The sequence below is a fragment of the Lutzomyia longipalpis genome, chromosome 1, assembly GCF_024334085.1.
Source record: "Lutzomyia longipalpis isolate SR_M1_2022 chromosome 1, ASM2433408v1".
Classification (NCBI taxonomy): Eukaryota; Metazoa; Arthropoda; class Insecta; order Diptera; family Psychodidae; genus Lutzomyia; species Lutzomyia longipalpis.
Window position 1 is genome coordinate 7,640,576 of NC_074707.1, and position 20,966 is coordinate 7,661,541.

General features: G+C 34.7%; 2 protein-coding genes across 3 annotated transcripts; one reads left to right on the plus strand and one right to left on the minus strand.

Annotated features, from left to right (window-relative positions):
* The first annotated feature begins 117 nt into the window (after positions 1–117).
* LOC129786517 (tyrosine-protein phosphatase corkscrew) lies at positions 118–15,076 on the plus strand. 2 transcript variants are annotated; one of them, XM_055821608.1, is made up of 9 exons: positions 118–230; positions 491–678; positions 761–890; positions 11,358–12,129; positions 12,703–13,173; positions 13,260–13,350; positions 13,990–14,296; positions 14,369–14,433; positions 14,567–15,076. In XM_055821608.1, the coding sequence occupies exons 1-9, from the start codon at positions 217–219 to the stop codon at positions 14,626–14,628; spliced, it is 2,100 nt and encodes a 699-aa protein (XP_055677583.1). In that variant the 5' UTR covers positions 118–216; the 3' UTR covers positions 14,629–15,076. The 2 variants fall into 2 exon arrangements, with proteins under 2 accessions (XP_055677583.1, XP_055677592.1); XM_055821617.1 differs by lacking the exons at positions 118–230; positions 491–678; positions 761–890 and adding an exon at positions 6,464–8,650.
* A 1,583-nt stretch (positions 15,077–16,659) lies between these two features.
* On the minus strand, positions 16,660–20,966 carry LOC129786609 (actin-binding Rho-activating protein). Its single transcript, XM_055821736.1, has 4 exons — positions 20,388–20,966; positions 18,135–18,274; positions 17,418–17,577; positions 16,660–17,347 (listed from the first exon to the last, which is right to left on the minus strand). The coding sequence occupies exons 1-4, from the start codon at positions 20,430–20,432 to the stop codon at positions 17,102–17,104; spliced, it is 591 nt and encodes a 196-aa protein (XP_055677711.1). The 5' UTR covers positions 20,433–20,966; the 3' UTR covers positions 16,660–17,101.

Below are 20,966 nucleotides of genomic sequence, written 5' to 3' on the forward strand. Positions count from 1 at the left end.
GCTATTTTTTTTTTTATTTTCTAACGAAAATTTTGTTTTGAATTTTTCCAAGAATGGTAAATTGCTAAAAACTCGCGGGAAACATTGAAACATTTTTGGCGGAAAATGTTTCACTAAAACGCGAATTGTCAATGTCAATGAAATGTCAATGTTTGGTAAAGCAGCCAAATTTTTGTGAGTGATTTTTTGCTAAAAATCCGCAATTTTGTGATAAAAATGACATCCAGAAGGTGAGAAAAAGTTCCCAGGAGCCCCTTTTGTCCATTTGCGGGTGCTCCTGTGGGAGCGGTGCGTGGAGGATTGCAAAATGGGTCAAACCCGCCCATGGAGGTGTAGTGTGTTGGAGGAAGTTTTTGTCTTTCTTCTCAAATTGGGAAAATTGGGATTTTCTTTTTTTTTTCTCCCAATTTAATTATTTAATTTGCAATCTCCGTTGGGGTGTAAATTTTTATGGTGAAAGAAACTACATAAGAGGGATTTTTCTGTGTAGGTGGTTCCATCCATCAATCTCTGGTGTCGAGGCTGAGAAACTGCTGCTAGAGCACGGATTCGACGGATCCTTCCTGGCGCGACTCTCTTCCTCCAGCCCTGGCGCCTTCACACTCTCCATTCGCCGTGGTCAGGAGGTGACCCACATCAAAATCCAGAATCACGGGGACTTCTTTGATTTATATGGAGGTAAAGAGTCTCTCCACCTCTCCCTTCTTTCCGCTCAACAGTGTGTCATGAATATATAAAAAAAAACTCCAAACTCTTGCAGGTGAAAAGTTCGCTACTCTCTCGGAGTTGGTGCAGTACTACATGGAGAATGCGGATCAGCTCAAGGAGAAAAATGGGCAAGTGATTGAACTGAAGCAGCCACTAATTTGTGCTGAACCCACGACCGAAAGGTAAGCCAACATTTTCTTGCCATTTGTCGCGCGCGACTTTGTATTTTAATTCCATGGCCGTATTCGAAGCACACACAGTTCATGCAAATTCAGCCACGATCGTCGTCTCTCCAACAACACTGCTCTTGAGATCATCGCAACGCGCTTTCCGTGTGTCCACAGCGCCTCGCTGATTTTTTTCTGCTAGCTTCCTCAAAGCGCGCGTGCACGAGAACAAAAATCTCAAAAGCAGGAGTTTTTATTTTGTAGCAGCTCTTTCTCCCGAAGAGGAAGGGCTTCTTTTCTTGAGGCTGTCTTGTTGATTTATGGGTGAAAATCCAAAATTATGCACATTAAAAATAACTGTTATTTAATGCAAAAGCCGAGAAATTGCAACACAATCGATGAGCTTTTCACTTTTTATTCAATTTATTTTATGATATATGTATACAGTACAAGTCGTTGAAATTAAGGGCAAATTTAGAATATTTTTCAATAAATTTTAGGAGAAATTTTTAAATTGTAAACTTATTATTTTTTAGTTTTATTTTAATATTAATTAATACATTCTTTAGCTATTATCTGTCTATACGAGTCTTCATCAGAGGACAAGATTCACTGAGCTTTGATATTCAATTTTCTATTTTAGCCTCGGAAGATTTTTTATTTATTAATTTTTTCGTCTTTGCCGCCACACCCTCTGAACTATTGGCCATGATGCCAATTGATGAATCAGCTTGAGATTATTTTTTAAATAAATTAAACATTGAATGATTTTGTCAATTCAAAGTATTATCAAAAGATGATCTCAATATCTATATAATAACCCGTTGAGTTTCTTCAGGTGATTCATTCCTTAATCACTTTTCCTTGTTGTATTACTAAAATCTAACTGTTGTCATAAACAATACAATAGTTAGACGAGAGACCTTCACACGTTTTTCAATGTTGCATATTTATCATAGAAAATTAACTATTTTCATTAGTTTGCTCATAAATGAATCTGTGTGATGATTGAGAGATAAAATTTGCTACTTTCAGCGATTTTTTTTCACTTCAAAATTTTCATAAAAGTCCTCAATATTCTTATTCTATTTTTATCATTTTTTATGAGCATATTTCATTCAACCTCTACTACTCCATAATTTTGCTTTAATATCTCGATTAAAATCAGATAAAAAAATGCATAGTTCCAAAAAAAATCTCTCATTTTTGCAAAAATGTCATTTCTATAATTAAAATTTTATTATTCAAAAAATCAAAACAATTTGAGGGTTCTTCTGAAGCAGATGTGCAGATGGAAAAAAACGATAATGGGCTATTCAAAGAAAAGTATTCTTTTATGATCTCTTATGCGCTAAAATGATTTTCCTACTACACACTATGTTAATGGGAAAAAAAACTTTTCCATTTAGAATCATATTTCACGTGTTGAAGATAAAAACATTTAATTTTCTCTCTGATTCATGCTCTGTGAGAAAGATCGGAAAATGTCTCTTTGAGGAAACGCGTGGAGTTTTATATTCCATTGGCTCTTTTTTCTTGCTTTCCGGATGAATGCATTGGAAAAATTTTCATGGTATTTTCATGATGTGGAAAATTTGCAACAGCGACTCGTAAATAAAATCAATAGCTTAAACATCGCAGATTTGTGTTGGAAGAGCACACGAGAGAGTAAAAAAAAAAACATCTTGTTCACACAATTCTTAACACACCCTCTTTGCAGTGGGAGTCGTAAAAAGTGAGCTTAATTTCTGGATGATTTTCTAATCTCTTTCTCATTTTTTTGAAAGAAAATTGTTTGAAAAAATACATTCATAAAAGGTTAAAGAGTTTGTGATAAAAATCCTTGAATCTTTCATTTCCCAAAACATTTTGGTAGAAAGGCTAGAGAAAGCATAAATTAAGCAATTTTCGTTAAATGTTGTTTTTTTTTGTTTATTCTCTTAATTAATTTAATTGAAGAGCAATTATAAAAACACATTTATTGTTGCCAATTTAATGGCTCTATTTTAAGGGCCACTAGTGCAATAATGATGATTTTTCCAAATGAATAAAGTCAGAAGCGCTGTGGGATGGGGGAAAAATTGATGAGGCATGGCAGCTTATTGCATTGTGTGTGAAGTCTCAATTGAAGGTACCTACCAATAGAAAATATTATGCTCTCTCGTTTATTAATCATTATGTTGAGGTGGAGTGAAGATGAGCACAGCGGAGAGTCTGTAATTTGCGTAAACTAAACTCACGTTAAAGTGAAAAAAAAACAACATTTCGCTACTCTAATCTGTACTTCCATCGAGTGCGTGCGCCAGGGATTTTACATGGTGCTCTCACAGTACTTTTGTGTGTGCCTGACATGGTGTTAAAGCTCTTGTTGAATTTAATATTCGGTGGACACGGTGGACACGTTTGTGGTGTTATGCTTTGAAGGACAAAAGCAAGAAGGAATTTTGTGAATCAGATTTGCTTTTTATTACTCCCCCGCACATTTATTTGCGTGATGAACTGAAATTTAAATTCATCAGGTGATAATTTCCTCATTGAACTCTCTGTGAAGGGTGTGCTGATTGAATTTATCCAGACAATACAGGAAAATTTTTGAGGTATAAAATAAAGTGAGAAAAATCATATAAATTAGCACATAAAAGAAGTTCCCTCTTTTAGCACAAAATATTGATATTTAGTGATGTTTTTTGTTGTTGCTGCTCCATCTCTCTGTGTATGAGAAAAATCTCTTTTCAAGTCACGTCTCTTTGGTATTTTATATGGATGTTTTTCCTTCGATGCGACCCAACAGAAGCACTAAATGCAAATTATTCTATATTTTATTGGCATATTCTCACTATTTAAATCACGTTGAAAAACAATTTCACAAGAAAATGATTCAGAATAATACGAGAGAATTATCCACATAAATCCTCGTTGATTTTGCGCCTTTTCCGTTTAAAGTGGAGTTTTCATGTAAACAAAACGTATGAGGAATTGAGAAAAAAAAAGGAAGTTGATGATGTAGTCTTTAAATCCACAAAAAGCTGGATCTCCACAAATTTAATTGAAAATTCTGAAATGCAACTTGAAATTACCTTTACAGAATTTTCTTACCTTCCTATCATAAGATTTCTATATGCATAATGTCCTCAATTCAGGTTAATATTGAATGAAATGCAAGACATAAAAAAATATTTCATGGTCTCACCAAGCATCCAATCATCTCTCAAAGTCTTCTTATTTCTGAGAAAAAGGAATTATATAAACTACCATACACGGTCTTAATTTGTTCTCAATAAGCAAAAGTTCATAGATCTTTAGTAAAACTTGATATTAACTTTGCTTTTTTAAATGTCAATTGCAAAGCAAGAAACGCCCTAAACCATTTATAGATCCAATGTTAAAAATAATTGCGGCTTGTTAGCACTACTTGGCAATAAAGTTCTTCGAGCTTTTTTTTAAGTGCCATACAAACTAGCTTTCTATGCCTAAATTGAATTTATATTCTAACAAGAATTTGTCATAATGGAATAAGAAAACTTGTCGCAATTAATTATTTTATTTGACGCCTGAATTAAATTTGATTGTTCCTCAAAAGATAAACTAAAAGGGGCAAACAATTGATTTTTTTGAGAAGAATTACAAAAAAAGTAGATATCATCCGTGGGATTTGAACCCACAATTTCAAGGTAAAGTCGTTGAGCTTTAGCCATCTGCACCACAGAGTGACAATATTTTTTGGTAACATGGTTAATATTTTATTAATTAATTCATAGACAAATATTAGGAAACATCTTAAGCGATTTGTTTACCTCTTGAAGATACAAAAAAACCTTCTCCGAAATTTAAAAAAAAAAACCAATCCCATTGGTTTGTAACTTCAAAAATGCGGCAGATTCAAACTGGATTTGTGTGGTTGATGCAGAGAAAAAAAATAAACAGTGTGGGTGCGCGAGACAGAAGGAATGATTATGGCAAATATTGTAAAGAAGAAAAAATACACACAAGTGATTAATTAGCAAAAATTCACATTAGTTTGTGGTATAATAAATTGTTAGGGAGATGAATTGAAAGATCTCACTCAAGCGAGGTATAAGGATGGAAGAATTTGTGGATGTTGATGGCAAAAATAGATAGGATGTCAGGTTGATGCGGTTGATGTAATGAGATTTAAAATTGTTGGGAGATGTGTGAGAGAGACGTGTGATTCACGTGATTTTCTTGGATTTTGAAGTGAGATGATTTTTGCATAAAATCTTGCTAAATATTTCTTGTTGCCATTTAAGTCCATATTTTTTTCTTTTTCTCTCCTTAAAGCCACCTTGTACGTCTCGCGCGCCTGTGACTGACCCAATGAGATTGGGAGATTGTCTCACGATTTCTTAAAATGTTGTTTTCTCACTCCGGTTGTCTTGTAAAGTTTCCACCACTTTGAGAACATTTTGTGTGTGCGCCTCTTTGGCGAGCGATTGACAGTGAAATATAATAATCTAAATGCAAATTGCTTCTAATACAAACCAATTCCACCTTGAGCTTTTATCCATCTCATACTAAATGGGCTGCCATAGCCAATACAACAGAGTCTGCGTGATCTTCCATTGAGACTCTGAGTTGAATTTCATTTAATTCTTCTCTGTTTCCCTCCGTGTTTCTCTCTCACGGCAGAAAGGTGTATCCGCAAAGTTGTGTCCACAAATACACCACGCGTTGTCGTATTTGCAGAATATTTGGAATTTTTTGTATTCAACAATTCTGTACTCTTTGCAATCGATAAACCATTTGGTATGTCTGCCTTTTTTTATACATCATCTTCATTTGTATCCAACTTGCTAAATCTGTGCAAGTTTTAAAAGTTAATATACCCAAAGTAAGGTGTGTTTTGTGTGGTTTCCACGCTCAGGTGTATCTGTGCAAAGTGAATCCAATACTGTGATGATGATGAAAGAACGCGCCAACAGGTTTTTATGAAGAAACGTAATTAATTTTTTTTCTCCTCCCAAGCGAAAAAATCTCTTCTCACTCACAAATTTTCTGCAAACAATCAATATTTAATTTATGAATGTTGCGCTTGTATGCTAATTTTGTGTATTGGCTTCAAGTTCAGGGATTTTTGCTTGTGGGTACCCATGCCACCGCACTCATCTCAACGACAAGCCATCCCCTTTTTTATTGTTATTCTCGTGCGAGAAATCTCTTATTTATTATCCAACTCTCTGATTGTCGCTCATTTATTTGTATCTGGTTGCTTTTTGCCACCTGGCACAGTAGGATGGGTAAACTTCTTAGATCCTACTGTCCTGCATGGTGGATAGGAAGCAATATTATGGAATGTATGCTTGGGAAAAAATGCATTAATGTTTTTTTTTTATTAAAAAGATTGAAAAAACCTACAAAAACTATAAAGTAACTTATTAATGATTAGAATTTTGTCGTTATAATCGATTGATTTCAATATTGCATGATTACTTACAATATTTCTCATCTTGCTAAAAATTAGTACGAGTTTGAGAGTATTAAACTTCTTAATTCTTTATTCCATTCTTAAATTCTTTCTGCTCAAAAAAGCTTCTTTGCATTTCATTTTTAAAACATTTTTCCATCCCTTGAGCATCAGTACCTATATTTTTTTTAAATGCCTAAAATTAAATTCAGATTAGCGACTGCAATGATCTACCATGAGAAGAGGGAGGATAATGATGGCTTTGTTTCTATTTTAAACGCATTCCCCTCAACGGATGGGCAATTTAAGCGTGGCACATGAATCCAACGATGTGACAAGGTTGAGCTCGTGAAGTGATTACTAAACAGAGTCATTTTAATTTTAATTTTTATTTATGTATTACCACCTCTACCTATTTCGATTTTCTCAGTAATTTGTGTTTTGTCTCTTACTCATCCAACTATTTACCACACATGGGCTTTATTATTTTTAGTAAATATCCAAGCACATGTGACGCATTGCGCGTGATCACATGAGAGGATCAGGCGTAAATTTCATGTGATCGCTGGTATTAATTTGTATAAGAGCAAAAAAAGGGAATTTTGCTCCTCTCAAATATAATTTATATTTTGGGATTGGTTTTTTTCCTGCCATGCGCTGCTACCAAGTGTTCTGCTGTGTGAGAGGGGGAACAACAACAGACATTATTTATGGACAAAAATCCTCCCACTTAGCACCTGAGTTGAATTTTTGCTAATTATAGTAACAAACTAACGTGCCATCATACGGCAATTTTCACGTATAGATCTCCTTCCTCGCATCTTCTCTGTATTATCTTGAAGTTACTCTTCTGTCACCTGTGTGTTGGTGACAGAGTTATTAAAATAAATTTACGAAACACACAAATGAAGAACAAATTTCCATTTGTTCTCTCAGCCATTAACTGTGAAATGACCGATTTCAGAGCTAAAGAATATTTTTTTTTTTAATTATTTTATAGAGCTAGAATTAGTTAATATTTAGATATTTAGATATTTAGACTTGGAAGAAGAAGAGGCAATCTGATCGTATTTTAGCACAAACTTGGAATTTCTAGATCTAAAATATCAGAAATTGAAAACGTAAAATGATTGGAAGGAAATGAGCCATTTCAGCCACAACAACCTATAGTTAGATTACTTATCTACGATGTTGTCGCCGTATGGGTGTGTTTTGCGGGAAAGAAGCAAAAAAAAGCGCGTTTACAGAAGTGTGTGAGGGAGAGAGTGAGTAGATGGAGGGAGAAGGAGAGACGATCGAGTGTATATTATGTGATGGTAAAATGACAAGATCACCTAATGAATTGAATCAGTTGCCGGACAGAAGTTTTTCAGTGATCAAGAGATCGCCGGAGTAGGTGCACATTTTTTCTCTTCTCTCACGCTCGAAGATCTCTTACCCGTAGTTGATCAGTCGAAAGAGGATCTCATAAGAGATTTACCGGGGAAAAGGAAGTTGCAGAAAAAATAAGAAAGTGTGCAGTACGAGCGATTCTAGTTTATCCTGGAGGAATTCATAGAGGAAAAGGTGTTTGTGGAAGAAGAAAAATCAAACAAACTTGAAGTGAAGGAAGATCTCACGCAATTTTCATCCACACGTGATTGTGGGAATTGAAGCTGTGTTACAAGAGAGGAAGTCTCAAGGAATTTTTGTCGTCTTGTGTGTGAAATAAAAAATCCAACGACCGCGAATTACACGAGGAAGGAGGAGAAAAAAGTAGCTAAGCTGTGGTGTGTGGAGAGATAAGGAATTCCAATATCTATCATGTCTGGGGGATTTTTCTATGAGAACATCATTCCTCATCTCATTGCAAACGAGAGTAAGAATTCCGAAGCGAAGGACAAAACAGCGCGGCAGAGCAAATTGAAGAGATTTCTCAAGAAGATCGGACGTCTAGCGCTGTGATGATCAACAATTTTTCGCGCAAAGAAATTCCAACACTAAAGTGAATCAGTATAATATAAAATTTCAATACAATTTAATTTTCGTGTGCTCTCGCGACCATCGTGGGTGTTTTCTCGAGGTGGATGCGGGAGTGAGAAGTACCAATAGAGTGAGGTCTAATAAAATTTTGGATGAGTGTGGAGGTGACAACAGGTGAAGGAAGAAAGAAAAATATGTTCAAGAAGTATGTATCGAAGTTGTCCACTGCCCTCGGAGCAGTTCACTATCTGTCGGACAAGAAGAAGCCCACTCACGACGGCGAACACGAAATTTTGGATATCTCCTCAACATCCATCCTACCCCTACCAGCTGCCCAAATTATCATCTCCACGGCAATTGCTGAACTCCGCAACACACTCTTCTTCTATCCGTTAGTATTTCTCTTTCTCATCAGCTCCATTACCTGAAAAAGTGCAAAAACAAGTTGAAAAATCGTGCGAAAATTAAATAAAAATGATAATTGTGTGGATACAAAAAAAAATAGTTGATCAAGCTGTGATTGCGAAATTGAATAACTAAAATAGTTGGAATACACGAAGAAGCAAATCTCTATGACCCAAGTAGCAAAAGTTTGGTTGAAAAATGAGAAATTTGTGAGAAATATTGTAAAGAAAAGATGTTATATACAGCTCAATATTTTTTTTTAAATCATCACAGAGTGATTGGAATTTGTATTGCGTAATTTTAAGGATGAGGGTTTTATAAGATTAGCAGAGAATTAAAAATTTTTATCAAAAAAAAATATACAAAGAAATATTGTTGGATTGAAAGAAATTGGTTTTAATACCTACTGTTTTGTTGGTTTGTGTTTTGTTGTCTGGTTTATGTTGGTTATTTATGGTAAAAAATTTATTTTGGAAAAGAAGTTTAATGTGAGATTTTAGAGGGTAAGAAGCGTCAAATGGAAAATTTGTGGGATTTTTCTAGTTATTACCACACAACAGTGAAAAATAGTGAGGAGAAAAAAAAATTAATTAACTGGTGGTTACTTTTTTTTTCTTCAAATTGATTATTAATCGTTGGTACTAACCGGAAAATGACCGGAAAATCCCCACAAAACATTTTACGCCAAAATACCTTAATAAATGAAAAGTTTAGCTTTTGAATTGTTGGAAAAGCATTTGCGCTGATTAGAACAAAAGAAAGGTGATTTTATTCACTTCTTTTGATGAAACAATAGTGGACGAAAGGGAGGTAAGACTGTTAAAGAAATTTGTGATCGTTTTTCACGTTCATTTCTCACTTTTTTTCGTTTCAATTCATAAAAAAGACGTTAAGTATAAAGATATTAAAATAATCCGAAAGCAAGGTTTATTTTTAATTCTTACAATTAACTCCATTAAATTAAAACAATTTTCATTGCTACTTGGGACTTTGCTTTTGTGTTAGAGATTAAAATGTTTGTGTGACGATGAGAAGTAATTTCTATTCAATTTTGCAATTAAAATCTCAAAACTTCCATCACATTCTTCGTCTCTCGCGCAAATCTACCAATAAATCCTCATTAATTGCATTTCAATTTGATTTATATTATGAATGTCATTTTCTTGTCTATACACTTGCTTTAATATTTGCCTATCTCTCCCTCTCTCTAGCTGTATTCTAACTATTTACGCAATTTATGGAGTAAATTTTACGATGACAGAGAGTGGAAAAAATCCTTCAACTTTCTGATTTGTGAATCATTCTTTAAATGCAAGTTAATTGCAAAAGTGATTTTTTTCTGCATTTTTTGTTGTTAACTTTTAAATATTTTTTCTTTCACTTTATGCTAATGGTTTTGTTGTTGTTTTTTTCTTTTCAAAGCTACTGAATTTATTTAATACTTCGTTAGAGGTGGGGGGGGGATAGTGAACGAAATGTACGCGACTATCTTGAATTGAAAAAAAGGAGATGGCGAAAAAAACATAGAGGCACGTTTTAAGAGAAGCCACAAAATCAGTGAACCAAAAGGCAGGGTATATTTGAATAGAAAACCCATCGATTATCGTGCTCATAAATTTCATTTAGCAATCAATTTTCCAGCATATATTTATCACACATACATACGAACACTGTGCGTCTTAATCGTGATACCTTCTGTACACATGGGGTCACGCAGTGCAGCCTAAAGCTCTGTAGTTAAAAAAAAAGATCTGACTCTAAAGCATTGCGTGTAAAAGATATTGTTCATTTCATTTTTATTTTGTACAAAAATCTCTTTCATAGCGTAAAATTAGGCTGTACTGCGAGACTTCAGTGTATCCTTTTAATAAACTCCATCAGAAAGTTGGCGCGAAAATTGCTCCGAGAGTCAGTTGTGTAGAGAATTGAGGAGATCCCATCACTGTGCGTTGCGTAGAAAATGACAAAGTGTCTCATTGAGATGTTATGTGTACGGTGTGTTGTGAACATATATATTTTCTCGAGATCACACAATGCAAAAATAAGAATAATTAGACAAGTATTGCGTAGTTTTCTGCGTCTTCCATCTGAGGCGAATTTTTTCTCTCTCTCTCGGTTGCGCCTTCCCGCGCTCTCGGACCATCAAGTCGAACTAGTTTCCATTTAAGATGAAATTACAATAAAAGACGTTCTGTGTGAGAGAAATGCTCTTGAGTTTTTTTCTTATTTAGGTAGAGGCTCAATCGGGGAAGGGAGGGATAAGAAAGAGACGCGTAAAACACCATAATTTTGCTTATAAAAAAATTCTCTATTGATCCACCTTCGGAAGGTGAGAAGAGATTTAATGATCGTTTGATTTTGGGAAGGAAACAAGATGATTTATTTGGATTTTAGTTGAATATTTTGTAATAAATATTGCGCAGTAAAGTATTTTAAGTAAAACCTTCATTTAAGTTGTAAAAATCTTGAATTTCTTGCTCAGTAAATGGAGGAAATTAATCCTCAAAATAAATAACATAAACCACAAAAATATCTTCACGTGTTCAAGTGAAAAAAAATTGCCCAAAAGTCTCAACAATTAAATCCATTTTTTTTCAACGTTGAAGAAAAAAATTTAACGACTGTTTTGACTTTCAGAGAGAACAATTACATCTCTAATGTTTTATTTTTTGTCTTGTTCATTGTCTTTCCAGGTGGTTTCACGGCAATTTATCGGGGAAAGAGGCGGAGAAGTTGATTTTGGAGCGTGGCAAAAATGGATCATTTCTAGTCCGTGAATCTCAAAGCAAACCCGGTGACTTTGTCCTCTCCGTCCGGACGGACGACAAGGTGACCCACGTGATGATCCGGTGGCAAGATAAGAAGTACGATGTAGGTGGTGGTGAACAATTCTCCACCCTATGTGAACTCATTGAGCACTACAAGAGGAATCCCATGGTGGAGACATGTGGTACAGTTGTACACCTGAGGCAGCCCTTCAATGCCACGCGTATCACAGCTGCAGGGATAAATGCACGCGTGGAGCAGCTGCAGAAGGAGAATGGGGGTCATTGCTATGGGAAGGGGGGCTTTTGGGAGGAATTTGAATCTCTGCAGCAGCAGGAGTTTCGGCACTCCTTCTCGCGCAAAGAAGGGCAAAAGTTGGAGAATCGAGGAAAAAATCGCTACAAGAACATCCTCCCATTCGATCATACGCGCGTGAAGCTCAAAGATGTGGAGTCTGGAGTTCCGGGGGCTGAATACATCAATGCCAACTACATTAGACAGCCTACGGAGAGTGAACAGGGCGATATCAATGCGTCGTCGGAGAATCTGAATGGGGGGCAGGCTATGTGTGCATCGTGTCAGCAGAAGAACTGCCCCAATTGTCAGGCACTCAACAAGACGTGTGTGCAGTGTGCCATGAAGAATGCAATCCTTCCCGCCCCATCAACCAACTGTACAAATTGCAGTAAGAAAAATGAGGTGAGTACGAATATTTTATTAATTTGGTGGAAAATTTAAAAGATCTGATGAAAGTAAAAGAAATCCTCAAAAAGTCATTAGGAATTCAAATTTCGTCAAATACAATAAATCTCAGTCAGATTAGGATGAAAATTGCAAACTTTGTGAGCATTTTAAGGCATTTTTGCCGTCTAAAGAAAATAAATCTTATTTTTCTCGCTATGAATTCAAAGTAAATGAGCTATATCACGTTTCCATTCTTATGTTAGTAGATCACGTTGCCCAAAGTACATGGATGAAGTGTGCTCAAGTATCCCCCCTAATGGGTGTTTTGCATTTAGAGAAAAAAAGAATATATAAACCATTTGTTTACTCATTTAAACAAAACGCTCTCCTCAAGAGAAACGTTTGTTAGAGAAGAGAGAAGAATGATCATGTCACAAGATATGAGAAAATGTTGCGAGATAATTGAAATGAGTAATGAATAAATATTTAGAGTGTGTTTATCCTTCAGATCGTCTTTTCGTTTTATAAACTAAACTCTCTCTCTCTCTCTCATACTTTCAACTGTTTTCGTGTATACATAATTTGCAGATTATCAACTCAAGGCACAAACGAAGCGAATCAATAACGTCACGTGGATTTGCAATGAAGCGCGATGAGAAGGATACGTTCAAGACGTACATTGCGACACAGGGATGCATGCCGAACACGATAATTGATTTCTGGAATATGATCTGGCAAGAGAATACTCGTGTAATTGTGATGACTACCAAAGAATACGAGCGGCGTAAGAATAAGTGCGCCAAGTACTGGCCGGATCAGGGTCAGACACAGGAATGGGGACATGCAAAGGTCACGTGTGTCACGGAGAGTTCAACAAATGACTACACATTGCGGGAATTTCTCTTTTCGTGGCGTGGCAAGGAGGAGAGACGTATATTTCAGTATCACTTCCAAGTATGGCCCGATCATGGGGTGCCATCTGATCCTGGGTGTGTCCTCAATTTCCTGCAGGATGTCAATGCGCGCCAAGAGCAAATCATGATTGAAGGGGCAAATCCGGTAAATATTTCACTACTTTTCTGTTTAAGATTATTTTGAAATTTTTCTTTAAGTGATGTTTTAATGGTTAATTTCTCCTTTTTTAGGGCCCCATTTGTGTCCACTGCTCAGCAGGAATTGGACGAACGGGAACGTTTATCGTGATAGACATGATTCTTGATCAAATCATCCGAGAAGGTTTGTTATATTTTTCTTTAATGAATTTTTTTCTTTATCAATGAAAGATCTCAAATATTTATCTTATGTTTTAAAAGAAAATATTGTTCATCCAAAAATAGATATATTTCCTTGAAAAATGTTATCATCACTTGACTTTAGCACGCGTTTTATATCTCCTTACCATGTGATACAATACTAATAAAATAATAAGTTTCTATTAATAAAGTTAACAATGAGAAGTCTTAGGAAATTTATTAACAATGGCTTCTGGGGGTAAATATAACAATCAAAATTTACTTTTAAATACCCCCAAGACATTTGTGCAAATATTCTATTGATATGAGTTTTCTTCCTATTGCGAAATTATCGCTTTAGAACTTCGTGGAAGTCAAGATGAACAATGGCACAAGTTTTTTTTTTTGAAAAGTTTTTTGAGAAATCTTTGAACAATTGTTGTAAGTTTTGTTTAATATCTATTAAATAATTCTTCCTGGAAAATTTTCATGTTTATTTACGTAGAATTTCCGCATTACTACCTTTGTAGATAAATAAAATAATTTTATTTGGAATTGAGTTAATCAAAAAGGCTCAATTTCTGCATTTTAAAGCGATTAATTTAATCTTATGGCGAATATTTTTGTTCTCTAATTGTTGTAGGTGTTGAAACTGAGATTGATATTCAGCGAACAATCCAAATGGTGCGATCACAGCGATCGGGAATGGTGCAAACGGAGGCCCAGTACAAGTTTGTCTACTACGCCGTACAGCACTACATCCAGACGTTGTTTCACATGCGCAAGGCACAGGAGGTGAGCGTCCAGGCGGGGCATGAGTACACCAATATTAAATATGCCGGCGATATTTGTGATCTTCAGCGATCACCACTACCGCCATCAATGTCTACGCTTAATTTGAGCAATGCCAAGCAAGATACTCTCAATTCAAAGACGCACAATAAAACCAGGTGAGATTCTTTTTGTCTGCTTGCACTTATTGATGAATTGAAAGAGAATTTATGCCACAATTTCTCATGCAGGTCAATATCAGACACACAAATTCCAACCCCGCCAAGGTCTATTGTTGATTTTACAACACAAACAGGTGAGAGATCTTTTTTTCTTTCTATTTTTTATCTTCTTAAATGCAATGAAGATTATATTTGAAAAGAAAAAAAACTTGCAATTGACTTGTTTTATATTATTATTTTTCTCTTCCTCTTCCTCACAAATCAAAGTATATGAAAACATTCCCAAAGACATACGACCGCCACCTCCAACACCTCCGAGAAAGTCATGACTAGCGCGAGATGTCTAAACATAATAAGCATCATGATGTGGTGAGAGGTAGATTTATATAAAGAAAGGAAAAAAACAAGCCAGTGATTTCTTCTCATTGTGTGTTTATAATTATAAATGCTGGATTAGAAATAAATTCTATATCGTGTAGCTAACAGAGAGAAGAGATAGTGAAAGAAAGAAAGAAAAAAGAAAAACCCTCGATAATCACATTTTCAAAACACTGACAATTTTAACTCTTCTTATAGGATGATTTATGTGAGAAAAAAAATATTTGAGTGTAGGATAACTAAATTTAAGGAATCTTCAATGGAAAAATAGTTAAACCCCGAGTGGTGGCTTTTTTTTTGACAAAAATTGTGATTAACATTGTAACATTGCGCGGATGGAGCAATGATTTTTATTTTGTATAATGAGAAAAATATGAAAACAAATATTGGAGATAAGCATTTTTAAAATGATTTTTAATTTATGTGAAAAAAAAAAGAAAAAAAAATTAAGCATGAATGTGGATGAAAAGTTTCGGAAATTTTTTTTCAAAGGACAGTAAAAGATTTTTATTTTAATTTGACAAATTCAAAATGAGGCTAAGTAATTGTGGGAAATTGAAAGAATTAGAGCTAAGACTTTGTGGAAAACTTCTTTTATATTTTCTTCTAAAAAGACTTTCAAAGCCTAAAACTATGGCCTAATAAATTTCTAAAGAACTAAGGACATGAAGCATATTTATCGATTTGAATAAGGTTTTATAAATTCTAAGAAATATCCTAGAATTCCAAAAGATTTAATTTTTTGCCTTCAATTTGTAAAATATCTTTAAACCTTCTCTCATGTTTTTTTTTTCGAAATATAAATGAGATTTTTTTTTAAATTAAATTTATTAACCGTGAAGATTAAATACCTAACTCTTTCAATTTCTTTCTTAATTACTAAACCTCATTTTGAGTTGCAATTTAATTATTTTTTTAGGAATATTATATTTTTGAGTATTAATTTGTAATAAGGGGGAAAATGTTGTTATATATTTTATTGTATAATGTTTTAATATTAAAGAAAAAATTAAGAAATAAATTTTTAATATTTTTATTATTTCGTAATACCCGGATAATTTTCTCTGAAAAAAAGTACATTTAAATCATAAAAGAGATTTTCAAGATGAAAAAATAAATGTCTTTGTGTAAACTCTAACAGGTATAAATGAAAGGAAATCATGTTTTTAATGGTTTTATCGCACTTTTTGCTATATAAACATTAAAATTTAAGATAAAGAGTAAACCATGTTTTTATTTTTAGTGTCTAAAACAAACTATAGAGATATTAATATTAAATATAATAAAATAGAATCAATTTGCAACAGGAATAACTGAGACAGAAAGAAAAGTTAATATAACAAAATGATTTACAAAACAAAACCTACCTAATTAATCTTACAAGATGAAAAAAATAAACAACAAGTTATTGGAAAATATTATACAAATAAAAAGAAATGAAAATAAAACAGAATTGTTGTTGTAGGAAGATAAACCAAACAAAATGTACGATTTTGATGTAGGCTTTAATTGTTGAACAGACACAGAGAAAAAAAAGGAAACATAATGCAATGAAAAATAGTTACTGTGTGTTAGTTAGGATGAAATCAAAAGTTATAAACTATTAATGCAAATTCAATAGTTTTCTTGCTTTCTGTGTTACAAAAAAAGAAGAAACAAAGAGAAAGAAATTGAGGAAAAGATTGCAAGGAAATTTTTGAACCTATATTAAAAAAATGTTCTAGCCATAGAACCAGATTTAATCCGTGTATTGAGAACTTCCAAAAGAAACTGATATAATCACAGAAAAGAAATATAGAACGAGAAAAAATTAAGAAAACTCACTGAAAGAAAGAAAAAAAATCATGAAAAGTTTTACTTTATCCCTCTCAGCTGAATTGTTTTGCCCCTTCTGTCCTCCTGAAGCTCTCTTTCGGCACAGAATCTCCTAATATATGGTGTCAAAGAAGAACAATGAAGAAAAAAGCCCACACATGGAATCATTGAGTTCATTATACGATTTTATTTTACATAGAAAAGAAAAAAAAACATCTATTTCTCATTATTAAACTTTAATACTGCAAAAAACTATTAATTTCCCTCATTCTTAAACGCTATGCTGCTTCTTTTTTCATCTTCTTTAGAGACAAAAAACAAACAAAACGAGAAACATAAAAATTTCCTACTTAAACGGATCTATAAAAAAGAAAAAAAAAATTGAAGACGTTCGATTTGTTTTCTCCTCCTTTTTTTTTTAAATTAATGACTCCATAAAATCTAATTTGCTAATAGTACGTTAAATTACATAATTTGGTCGTCATGTGCAACTTGGTTGTGTTGTGCTGTAAATTTTGGGAATCGAGCGATTTCTTTGCGATTGTAACGGAAGAAATGCTTCATGCGTGGTCATTTTTATCTTAAATTTTCCGGGGAAGCGGTTATAGTCTAGTTCATGGACACTTCCGGCATTGGTCCATGGATCATAGCCTGCGGATTGGGGCTGATACTCCGCCGTACTTCGTCTTCCTTGGCGCGTACGTATTCGCGGATTTGAGCCATTGTCTGCAGCATAAAAATGGGAACATCGTCGTCGCGGCGCTGGAAGAGAACTTCACCCTCGAAGTCGATTAATTTGTGCTTTCGGGCCCGCAGAAGGAGTCCCACCACTTTGTCCGAAATGTGTACGTAAATCTGCAAAAGAGGGAAGTTGTTAAACAATTTGGAATAAGTTCTGAATTTAATCTCAAAAGAAGCAACTTACATTGAAGAGTTCCCCAAAGAAGATATACCGAAGTTTATCATCTTCCGGCGATATGGGGGCACCACTGTTGTAGATTACTTCACAGAGCTCCATCATCTCTCTGTACACGTGAAGATTGGCCTTCTGTCCCCGGAATTCAGTTAAGCTTCCCGCCACGGGTCTATAGAGAGGAGAAGGAGGGAAAGAAAAACAAGAGAGATTCATGAGAAGTCTTCGCGTGATTGAGGATAAATTGCGCGCGAATTCCCTCCCAGTCAAGGTAAGAAAGCGCATTTCCCCCAATGCTACCTCTCATGCTTTATTATTCATAAACTTTCATTATTTTTGTGTGATTTAACACAAATAGCATAGTTAGATTTTGCCGTGTGCTCTCCACCGCATACACAGATGGACTTTGCCAGAAGAATGCTCATTAAGAAAATTGAAAAGCTCATTGGCATCCATCCAAATTATTGACTTTTATCTGTGCTATATATTTTTTTCCTGAACTTGACCACATGAATCATCTCAAACTCTCAACTGATGCGAATTCTTTCATTCAATTTGTAAAGAAAAAAGAGCCGCGCATCCAGAATGCTCTTGGCGAGGTCATCAAAGGAAAAAAAAAGACTTTCAAAATGTAAATGAGGCATGAGATATGAAGCACAAAACCCCATGAATTTACAAACTTTACGCTCAATTGATAATACTACTGAGGATTGTGTGATCTCAACTTACTTTCCGTATTCATCTTTGCTAAACTGTGGCCTTGGTGATCTTCTGCCATCAACATCTGAGAAGGGATTCAAGAGTTGAGCTTCTTTGTGTTTGTTTGCAACATTATTGAACATTGCCACCTTTGAGGATAACGGCGACTCCTGCAGAAAGAAAAGCAATAAAAAAGAAAGAAAAATTAGCAAAAGAAAATTAATCATGAGCTGAGGAGGAAAAAAAATTCCATGAGAAGTGAAAATGGGTGCGAAATATAATTATATGAGGAAAGAGAGTGTTTGGGAAAATCTCGCTGTTTTTCCCACGTGCGACAAAAAAAACTAATCGCGAGACTTTCTACGTTGTTTGTCTTTTCCACGTGCAATTTTTGTCTCCTCTGTATGATTGCAATTAAAACACCTCCGGTAGGTTGATCACTAAAGAAGCAATAAAATGTGCAAAGAGACCCCGAAAAAAAAATACAAAGAAATATCATAATTTCTCCCACACATGGCCATTGCTGAAGATTGAGCTCTCAGCAAATGAGCATCAACAATAATAAGAAAATGTAATATTTCTTCCAACTTATATGATGAATAAAACATAATTAAAGAGACGCACGTACAATTGAAAGTTATACCCATTCGTGATGCATGTTTCTTTTTTTATTATTTATTCTTTTTCGGTGAATCCGAGAGGAAAAGTTTTTAAAGGAGAAGGTCTTCATTCAAGAAAAAAAAAGTTTTGACTGCATAAATCAACACATTTCAAGTTGAAAAACCATCAACAAGAAAAAAATCACACACATTTTGCGTTTTAGCAACCAATTATGGGGACGTGCTGCTGAAAATTCCTTTTGTCTTCCTGCCATCCCTCATCAGACACCGTGATGTTTGTTCGTTGGTGAGGCATTTTCAAACATTTTCTTGACGTCATCCGGAAAAATGTTGGCACACAAATAATAGGAAAATTTATTTTAAGTGCTTAGGGAAACATTTCGCACGTTTGACAAACCCCCTCCCGGTATTAATTGCTTTGTTATTTTTCAAAACAACCATCATAGAGGAGCTTAAAAAGCATCCTCGCGTGACCATAAAAGGACGCCCAAACGATTTTATTGATTTTCCGCAAAACTTACAAACTTAATAACCTCCCCCACATGCCTTTTGAAGTGCAACGACTTTTTTTTGTTTTGATTCAAAAGCAATTAGTCCGAAATTATCACAAAAGATCGCGATCTTGAGCTGATCTGGCTAGACGCCCCAAGATCCGCATTAATGTGTAAATATTGAAGACGCATCTGATGATGAGTGAAGAAACGTGTCATCGTCCTCATCCACTCATCATGGTTTTACTAAAAGTTTCGATAATTTAAAGAATATTAATTTTTGTAAAAAGATTTGCGATGCGTTTGGAAAAATAAATATGGTGGATTAACGAACTTTTTTTTGAATCAAAACTTAACGATTTAATTAAAAGAATATCTCTTTTTAGTGATTTTTGTTTAGAAATGAATTTATAAAGAACGAGGGAAGAAATTAACAACTATGATAGAATATAAGTTTTGGTAAAAATATTTTAAATGAATATCAAGTTTAAAAATGAATTAGAAACTATTCTTCTTTTCCAAGTATTTTCTAGCGCAATATTTAATCAATTTCTAGTAAAAATAAAATTTCTAAAACATTCGGAACAACTTTTTGTTGATTTTGCTCCTCTTGAGGGCCATGCTGTCGTAGAACTTTACACGCAGAAATTCCCATCAGAAAGATCTTATTTTATCGGGAATTTATGGGGAGCGTTGGAATTTCAAGGGGAATCTCAAAATGTTTAATATTTTTTTGTCCTGAAATACATGTCTCGAAGAAAGTCTGAAGATGAAGATCATTTTGTGGTGATCAATGATCTCTGTGAAGATCACAGCGATGAAGCAATAGTTGGGACGATGGCACGCGCTTCCGTGGTGATCTTGCAATTTGATAATTGAGATCGCTTCTTGGCACACTGTCAGGGACAACCCCGTGTCCACCCTCGCTAGGAATCTTGTTAGCATACCTCACCCGCGCAACAAAAGAAAGTCTCAATGGGATTTTTTTTCATTTAAACTGCATCTGCGCCAGACATTACGGGTATTTCTGGCACAGATACTTTTCCTTCTTTTCTTTTTCAACGATCAGGCTCAAGATCAAGGGGACAATTTGTACCTAACGTGATCACCTGGTCATCATCATTATGTGAGCTAGGTGCATCATCAGATCATATATGTATGTTTGCACTCACCACGAGATGCCGAATAGATCCCAATTCATGATCAACGTCCGTCATTTCCGGGAAAATTCACACGGTCTGTGTCAAAAAAAAATTCCCGCGATGCCGCTGAGGAATTTCTCACTTCCTTCCACTTTTTTCTGTCTTCAAGCAACCTCTACTGATTGCCTCCCACCTGCGATCCAAGCTTCGATGATCTCGGCAGCAAAAATTATGCTCACAGAGCCGTTAAGTCCGGTTTATTCTTTTTTTTTTGTTTCAATTTTTCACTTTTCTTTAAAAGTCTTTTTTTACGATAAAATGTGATCAAGAAAATGCCAACACAAGCAGGAACACAATTTTCTTTTAATCCCTTTAAAATCGATCTTAATGGTTCGCCAAGGCAACAGAACAAACAGAAAAGAAATCACAAACGCACAGGAATTTGCTTTTGAGAAATAAACGTAGAAAATTTATAAAAAGGCGGAATTTTGTGCACAAACAAGAAAACTTCTCGATTCAAATGCGATCTCGCGATCGATTAATTTGCGCGGGAAGTGTGGCGATCTTTGCTCGATGATTGCCTCAAGCCAAATGACTAGAGGCCAGACG

What these genes read in the sequence shown, in the direction of transcription:
- LOC129786517 (XM_055821608.1), top strand. An exon ending in ATTGCAGTAAGAAAAATGAG is followed by an intron (nt 12,130 to 12,702) that starts GTGAGTACGAAT and finishes CATAATTTGCAG; the next exon opens with ATTATCAACTCAAGGCACAA. An exon ending in AAGACGCACAATAAAACCAG is followed by an intron (nt 14,297 to 14,368) that starts GTGAGATTCTTT and finishes TTTCTCATGCAG; the next exon opens with GTCAATATCAGACACACAAA.
- LOC129786609 (XM_055821736.1), bottom strand. Translation starts at nt 20,432, where the DNA reads ATGACGGACGTTGATCATGAATTGGGATCTATTCGGCATCTCGTG. An exon ending in GATCTATTCGGCATCTCGTG is followed by an intron (nt 18,275 to 20,387) that starts GTGAGTGCAAAC and finishes TTCTTTCTGCAG; the next exon opens with GAGTCGCCGTTATCCTCAAA. An exon ending in AGCAAAGATGAATACGGAAA is followed by an intron (nt 17,578 to 18,134) that starts GTAAGTTGAGAT and finishes TCCTCTCTATAG; the next exon opens with ACCCGTGGCGGGAAGCTTAA.